This window comes from Triticum dicoccoides, chromosome 6B (assembly GCF_002162155.2).
Source record: "Triticum dicoccoides isolate Atlit2015 ecotype Zavitan chromosome 6B, WEW_v2.0, whole genome shotgun sequence".
Classification (NCBI taxonomy): Eukaryota; Viridiplantae; Streptophyta; class Magnoliopsida; order Poales; family Poaceae; genus Triticum; species Triticum dicoccoides.
The window spans coordinates 659,503,710-659,511,093 of record NC_041391.1 but is presented as its reverse complement, the minus strand read 5'-3'; the positions used below and the strand labels follow the sequence as shown (position 1 = coordinate 659,511,093).

At 41.6% G+C, this 7,384-nt stretch overlaps 1 protein-coding gene across 3 annotated transcripts; it reads left to right on the top strand.

Moving 5' to 3' along the window:
- The first annotated feature begins 3,293 nt into the window (after window positions 1-3,293).
- LOC119323199 (serine/arginine-rich splicing factor RSZ21-like) lies at window positions 3,294-6,998 on the top strand. 3 transcript variants are annotated; one of them, XR_005156180.1, is made up of 7 exons: window positions 3,294-3,450; window positions 4,046-4,147; window positions 4,690-4,778; window positions 5,147-5,411; window positions 5,669-5,788; window positions 5,885-6,011; window positions 6,125-6,998. XR_005156180.1 is itself a non-coding variant. In XM_037596794.1 (6 exons), the coding sequence occupies exons 2-6, from the start codon at window positions 4,059-4,061 to the stop codon at window positions 5,904-5,906; spliced, it is 585 nt and encodes a 194-aa protein (XP_037452691.1). In that variant the 5' UTR covers window positions 3,294-3,450; window positions 4,046-4,058; the 3' UTR covers window positions 5,907-6,193. The 3 variants fall into 3 exon arrangements, 1 of the variants encoding a protein (XP_037452691.1); XR_005156179.1 differs by having other exon boundaries at window positions 6,122-6,998; XM_037596794.1 differs by having other exon boundaries at window positions 5,885-6,193.
- Window positions 6,999-7,384: the final 386 nt, after the last annotated feature.

Below are 7,384 nucleotides of genomic sequence, written 5' to 3'. Positions count from 1 at the left end.
GTTTCTTGACTTGCACTCCAAGCTTTCCGGATCTTGTTCGTTCCAAAAATCACGCTCCCGAAGGTTTCATTTCGTTTGGACTTCGTTTGATATTCCTTTTCTTCGAAATACTGAAATAAGCAAAAAAACAGCAATATGGGTTGGGCCTCCGGTTAGTAGGTTAGTCCCAAAAATGATATAAATGTATAAAATAAAGCCCATAAACATCCAAAACAGGTAATATAATAGCATGGAACAATCAAAAATTATAGATACGTCGGAGACGTATCAGTATCTAGTATGTAGTTTACTTCACGAGCATTGCTAGCATTCGCCTCCATTAGGAGCAGTGAGTCATCTACGAATTAAAGATGGTTCATGTTAGGTGCTCCATAGCAAATCTTGATTCCTTTATCTCCCATTTTGTTCAGCATCATAAACCATGGATGAGAAGCCTTCAACACACAAAAAGAAGAGATAAGGAGATAAGGGATCCATGCATTTCAATGTAACTTTTCCTAGAATTTCAATGTAATTTTCATGCTTATCTCTGTATTTCTTGATATTTGAGGTTCATTCTTGTTTAGCTTTGCTTGAATTAAAGTGGGTTTTATCTCTGACTAGTGTGATTATTCTATGTAGTTCCTGGGTTATTTTCATTTGTAATTCCTTAATGTGATTATTCATTCCTTCAATGCTCGTTTGTACTAGCACTGTAACAAGCTCTGCTTTGAGTAGTTTCTATGCATGCCTTCATCTGATAAGGCTTGTGTTCTTCTATGCTCATAGGTTCGTGTCTGTATCTAGGACTTCATCTGAATTTGCTTGTATTTTCTTTACCTATTCTGTTCAGCTTTTGCTTGAATTACAGAGGATTAACTCTTTGGATTACAATGCAATACCTCTCATTTTATTCATAATACTCCCTAGACTTGGAGTGTAATATGTCCTAGAATTACATTATAAGATACCCCAGATTAACGTTGTGATATCCCCCAAAATTACATTGTAATTTAGCTCTAAAATGTACATTGTAAATTCCTGCGCTTAACACTGTAATTCCTGTGATTTTTCTCTGTATCTTTGCCCATTTAACTATGTAACCTGCCTCAGAGTTTCACTATATTATGACTGGTTTTTATGCTGTAGTTCGTCTGATTCTCACACTGTAATTTTGCCCCAGAGTTACAATGTAAACCCTCCAGTTTTGCCTGTAATTTTCAGCTTTCATTTTGCATTGTATTATGATTGGGATGTGATACGTCTCCAATGTATCTACAATATTTTATTGTTCCATACTGTTATATTATCATTCTTGGATGTTTTACAATCATTTTATAGCAACTTTATATCATTTTTTGGGACTAACCTATTGACAAAATGCCCAGTGCCAGTTGATGTTTTTTGCTTGTTTTTTACATCGCAGAAAATCAATACCAAACACAGCGAAACTTTTTGGAGATTTTTCTGGACCAGAGAACACCTGGCCAAAGAAGTATCAAAAGGGAGCTCCGAGGGAGCACAACCCACCAGGGCACGCCTGGGGCTCAGGCGCGCCCAGGTGGGTTGTGCCCACCTTGGTGGCCTCCCGCACCGTCTCTTCGCCCAATAAATCCCCAAATATTCCAGAAACCCTATGAGAGTCGACGAAACACAATTCCAGCCGCTACAAGTTCTAGAACCACGAGATCCAATCTAGACACCATCACGGAGGGGTTCATCATCCTCATTAGTGCATCTCCGATGATGCGTGATTAGTTCATCATAGACCTACAGGTCCGTAGTCAGTAGCTAGATGGCTTCCTCTCTCTCAATTGATTCTCAATACAATGGTCTGTTGGAGATCAATTTGATGTAACTCTTTTTTGCGGTGTGTTTGTTGGGATCCGATGAACTTTGAGTTTATGATCAGATCTATATATCCACGAAAGTTATTTGAGTTTTGATCTCTTATATGCATGATTATTTATAACCTCTTTCTTCTTCGAATCTTTGGTTTAGTTAGGCCAACTAGATCGATTTTTCGTGCCATGGGAAGAGATGCATTGTGATGGGTTTGATCGTGCGGTGTTCTTTCCCAGTGACAGAAGGGGCAGCAAGACACGCATGTATCGTTGCTATTAATGATAACAAGATGTGGCTATTCCTACATGAATAGATCTTGTCAACATCATGTTATCGTTCTGATTGTATTACTCCGTTTCTCCATGAACTTAATACACTAGATGCATGCTGGATAGCGGTCGATGTGTGGAGTAATAGTAGTAGATGCAGGTAGGAGTCGGTCTACTAATCTTGGACGTGGTGCACATATATCGATCATTGCCTGGATATCGTCATAATTATTTGAGATTCCATCAATTGCCCACAGTAATTTGTTTACCCACCGTGTTTTATTTCTTGAGAGAAGTCACTAGTGAAATCTACGGCCCCTGGGTCTATTCTTTATTTGCCTTTGAGATATATTTTTATTTCCTTTTATTTTCAGATCTATTATTCTAAAAACCAAAAAATACCTAACTGCACTTTTTTATTATTTATTTTATTTCACGTTTTATCGAGATCTATTTATCCAATCTATCACAAATTTATCCTGTCGACTTGACAATTTCCTACACCGTTACCCGTAAGAGGGATTGACAACCCCTCATATCCGTCGGGTTGCATATATTTGTTATTTGTGTGCAGGTACTGTTTACATAGTGTTGCTTGATTCTCCTATGGATTGATAACCTTGGTTTGATAATTGAGGGCAATACCTATCGTAACTGTGTTGCATCATCCCTTCCTCTTTGAAGAAATACCGATGTAGTTCAAGCGACATCGGGATGCAAGTTGAAGGAGCCCAACTGTTTCCTAATTTTGTTATTTTTCTTTGTCAGGTGCTTTGTGGTCTAGGAATGAGGAAAGGAACGTGGGCGACGGGTCCAAGAGGCTTTTGTGATAGTTACATGGTTTTGTTTTGGTTAACACATAGAACCGAGTCAGATTTTTAGCAGCCCAATCCCTTCTTTTGTTGGAAATGCAAACATACAATTTCTCGATGGTATTGGGACATACATGTGTCAAGACTTGATTTGTCAGGAAATTTGAATGAAATCAAACTAAAAATCAGTCAAATGGTAAATAGACATTCCATTTTTTTCAAAGCATGCTGTGTTTTTTTTTTCCTCCAAGTGTTTTGTAGTGATGTGTTTTCCCTTCGTATGGTCATGCATTGTACAGCCCAACCCAATAAGCCTACTAGCCCAGTGCGCCCGCCAGTGCACGCCTCAAAGCAGGTCCACACATATCCCCTACAAAAAATAAATAAAACGAAGCACCCCTGTACCACCACCGGCCCCTCTCTCTCTCCTGCACGCGCACCCGGAAGCCTCGCTTCCGCCGCCGCCGCCGCTGCCGCTCCGCGCCGCGACGCAGAACTCGCCCGTGCTACCCTACGCCCGGAGCTCCCGTCTCTCGTCGGCGCAGGTAACCCTAGACTCCTGGACTCCATCTGATTCCACCCTACCTAACCCTTCATGGCGTCCAGTTTCGGAACCCTAGAAACCCGTCGGCCAGTTGTTACGGCCCCTCCTCGCGATTTCCGAGCTAGATGGGCGATTGGTCGGCTTGATTTCACAGTTCCTTGGTCTCGGCGGCTTTCTACGGGTTCAGACCAATTCCTCCCGATTGGGTGTTTTGGGGATCCTTCGAAATATTCGTGGAATCACCCCCCTCAGTTGTTGCGTTTGTTTTCCGCACGATGTTAGGGAGTATGCGATGTTGAAAATTCGGGGACCTTTAGTTAAGGCTGTAGTTGAATTGGTGGACTCTCCAGATCTTCAGATTTCAGATCTGGGCCTAGGATATTGTTGCTATTTTGTCTGGATTTGAATTGGGGTAACTAGAGCGACCGTTCTCCGTAAATAGTTCGGGGAATTTGCTAGATATGCTTACGTTGTGTAACATGCAGTTGGTGATCTAAAAGTGTATATAATCTTGTCGGCCTTTCGTGCCGTATTGCTCATATACCTCGGGACGAGGAATCCTCATTATAACTGGTTTCTCTCTTTACTAAACCCAGGGATTTGTTCACCATGGCCCGCTTGTATGTTGGCAACTTGGATGCCCGGGTGACTGCTGGGGAACTTGAAGACGAGTTCCGTGTGTTTGGAGTTTTGCGAAGGTCAGTTTCATTACAGTTTGCGTTTGCAGTATTTTCTTTATATGGATTTTTTTTGATGCGTGAATTCACTTATTGTGTACCGCAAGGAAAATCATGCATGCCAGTGCTTATAAAGGGATGTTGGATCTTTGAAGCAATTATGTTGTTGACAATTAAAGTTGTTATTTAGTTAATTTCATTCATGTTTGAATCGACTCTTTTTGCAATTGATATGTTCAAACATGTCCTACTATCCAGTGAAATGCTTTCTACTTCTAGAGGTGCTTGTCTTAAGAACTCCTATCTCTGATGTACAAGTATGGACTTTTAAATTGAGTTTTTGGACCACCGAGACATGGTGCTTATTTAAGTGTGTTTGAACCTTGAACACATTTTTCTTTAGAATAGTGTGGTTCAGAACTTCATATCTTTTGAGGTGGAGACCTGTATCATTCAGTTGATGAGATGATCAATTGTTCCTTTGTAACTACTCAATGGCTTGGTGTAGATTAAGATTTTCTCTATCTCTTGACATGTTGGACTGACTCTTGTGTTCAATGTAGTGTCTGGGTTGCACGTAAGCCACCTGGTTTTGCGTTTATCGATTTTGATGACAAGCGGGATGCTGAGGATGCACTTCGTGATCTAGATGGTAATGTAACCATTTTTCTTGTGGAGGCTTGTTTGAATCTTGGGCAGGACATTACATCATTACTTTGTTTCCTGGATCTGATTTTAATGGCAAATGTCTGATTAGCAAAAACATGTAGAACTTGCAGTCTTTTTTGCTCATCTTTTTGGTTAAGGAAGCAAGCTTTCAATGGTTAGAACTTAGAAAATAATCTCTTTTCTTTTAAACTTAGAAAATAATCTCTTTCCTTTCAGATTATACACACATCCTAGCCATTAGACAATCTTTCTGGGTTCTTAGATCATGAACTTTGCTTTTTCAGATGCACACTTTGTTATCTCATCCATGACCGTAGATCGTAATCTAAAGTATTGTTTCTCTTTTAATAGGCAAGAATGGGTGGAGGGTTGAGCTGTCTCGCAATGACCGTGGTGACCGTGGAGGTCGTGGTGGTGGTGGTGGTGGTGGCGGCGGCGGTCGTGATCGTGGTGGGTCTGATATGAAATGCTATGAATGTGGTGAATCTGGGCATTTTGCTCGTGAATGTCGTCTGCGTATTGGTTCTGGTGGTCTGGGCAGTGGAAGGCGTCGCAGCCGGAGCCGCAGCCGGAGCCGCAGTCCTAGGTACCGCAGGAGTCCGAGCTATGGCAGAAGGTAACAAATTTTGTTAATGCATTCAGTATTTTAAGCCTTTTGTTTAGGTTAGCTCTGTTCATTTCGTTGTATACTGTTTATGTTAAAAATGGTTGCTTGTTCTTTAAGAGTTCTTTTACCTACCATGACAAGCTCGGGTGCCTGATTTTTTTACTTTTTGTTATTGTTGGTTATGTGCGCCTTCTACTTTGTGGTCGTTTATGCACGGATTATGATTGAAGGAATGAACTCTTAGAAACTAACTACTCTGCAAACAGAAGTTACAGCCCTCGTGATCGCTCTCCAAGACGCCGCAGTGCTTCTCCAGCCCCAGCCCGTGGTCGCAGCTATAGCAAGTCACCGGTCCGTGCCAGGGATGATTCTCCTGATGCTAAAGGGTAATGCAGATTCTGTGGAAATATCACCTGTCTCCTTTGTTGCATTTCTTCATAAAAATTACCGTGTCCTATCCTCATACTGGACTGCTCTCCCAGGTATCGCCGCAGCCGGAGTTAGACCTGAAGCCTGTATCCGATGCATTGTTCTCTGAGAGAAGTTACTCTTTAGCTCTGCCTGCTAGGAGTACTGAGACCTGACGTCAACTTCTTGACTTCGGTTAAGGTTTCAACTTTATCTATAGTTATGTTTGCTTCTGATTCTGTCATTAAAAAACTTATGTGGTGGATGTGGTATGCAACTGAGACCTATTACCTTTCTTTCTGTGTGTTAAGAAGGCATCGTCCTGCACTTCTGCTTAAACGACTCAGCCAACTACGGCTCTTCAGTTGTTGTCTTCGTGGTTTTGTTGTTCGCTCTTCATTCTTCGCACGCCCTTACTGCTTCGCGCATCCTCCATTAGTCCCTGCCTGCGATGCCTCTGACGTTCTTCGTTGAAGAGCTGCCTTCAAAATTAGTAATCTCTTTATCTCAAATTGATAAGTTTGGATGTGCTGACAAGTGCAACTTGTTAAAGTAACCGGAGCATTGGTTTTGTATATAGAGCCAGGAATCAACAAGGTATTGACCGTGCAGCACTTGAGTGAAACTAATTCTACATCTTGTTGATAGGGAGAAAAATGGGCCTTGAGCTGCGCTCTGTAGTAGAGCATCAAGGAATTTGATGAGGCTGGCTTCATCGAGAGTCATCCACTTACAGTTTTGTGGTCTTCATCTTGGCTTCACCGAGAGTCAATCCATTTAAACAGTTTTGCGGGCTTCATCAGCATTCATATTCTTCGCAGTCTGAATAAGTCTGCCTGCTGCCTGCACTGCACTGCACTGCATAGGCTCGACTTCATCTTCATCTGCGCGCTTCATTTGTTATCCTCGACAACTACACTGCATAGTCTCTGTCTTCTACTTGCTGTGTGCGCTGCATAGTCTCCGTCTTCTCCTGCTGCCTGCACTCCATATGGGAACGTCTTGCCATCTCCAAGATGGTGTGCTTTCTTGCTTTCAATATTAGGCAAGTCCTTAATTGTTATTGAAGTACTTGTGACCTAATATTGCATTTAGTATGAAACTACTGTGTACTGGCCATTCAGCACAGTTGTACTTGTACACCTTTTTACATTAGACATCCGAAGATAAATTTCATGTGCTGGGAAATGCTGTCAAATCACCTTCTGTTTTATCAAATGTTTGTGTTTGTCATCTCAGTTAAGTTTGACAGTGAGGTTGGAATCTTTGTGTGCGTTAATACTCTTATAGAATGCCATTTTTTTGTTTGGGCATATCCATGGGAATATTTTCGTTCAGCACAAGTGTGTTGACGCATAGCTCCAATCTTTGCCTGAAAAACGACTGGGTGTTACTCCCTCCGTCCCAAAATATAAGAAATATAAGAACGTTTTTAACACTAGCATAATGTCAAAAACGTTCTTATATTCTGGGAAAGAGGGAGTAGTTGATTGGGCCGCACCATTGGATTTCATTCCCTTCTTCCTATAGCCAATGGTTTTTCTCCTTCTGTTGATCCAACATGGCCTGTTCCG

Excerpts from the sequence above, each read along its gene's own strand:
- LOC119323199 (XM_037596794.1), top strand. The coding sequence starts at position 4,059 with ATGGCCCGCTTGTATGTTGGCAACTTGGATGCCCGGGTGACTGCTGGG. Across the intron at positions 4,779-5,146 it reads TGCACTTCGTGATCTAGATG|GCAAGAATGGGTGGAGGGTT; the intron begins GTAATGTAACCA and ends CTCTTTTAATAG. Across the intron at positions 5,412-5,668 it reads AGTCCGAGCTATGGCAGAAG|AAGTTACAGCCCTCGTGATC; the intron begins GTAACAAATTTT and ends CTCTGCAAACAG.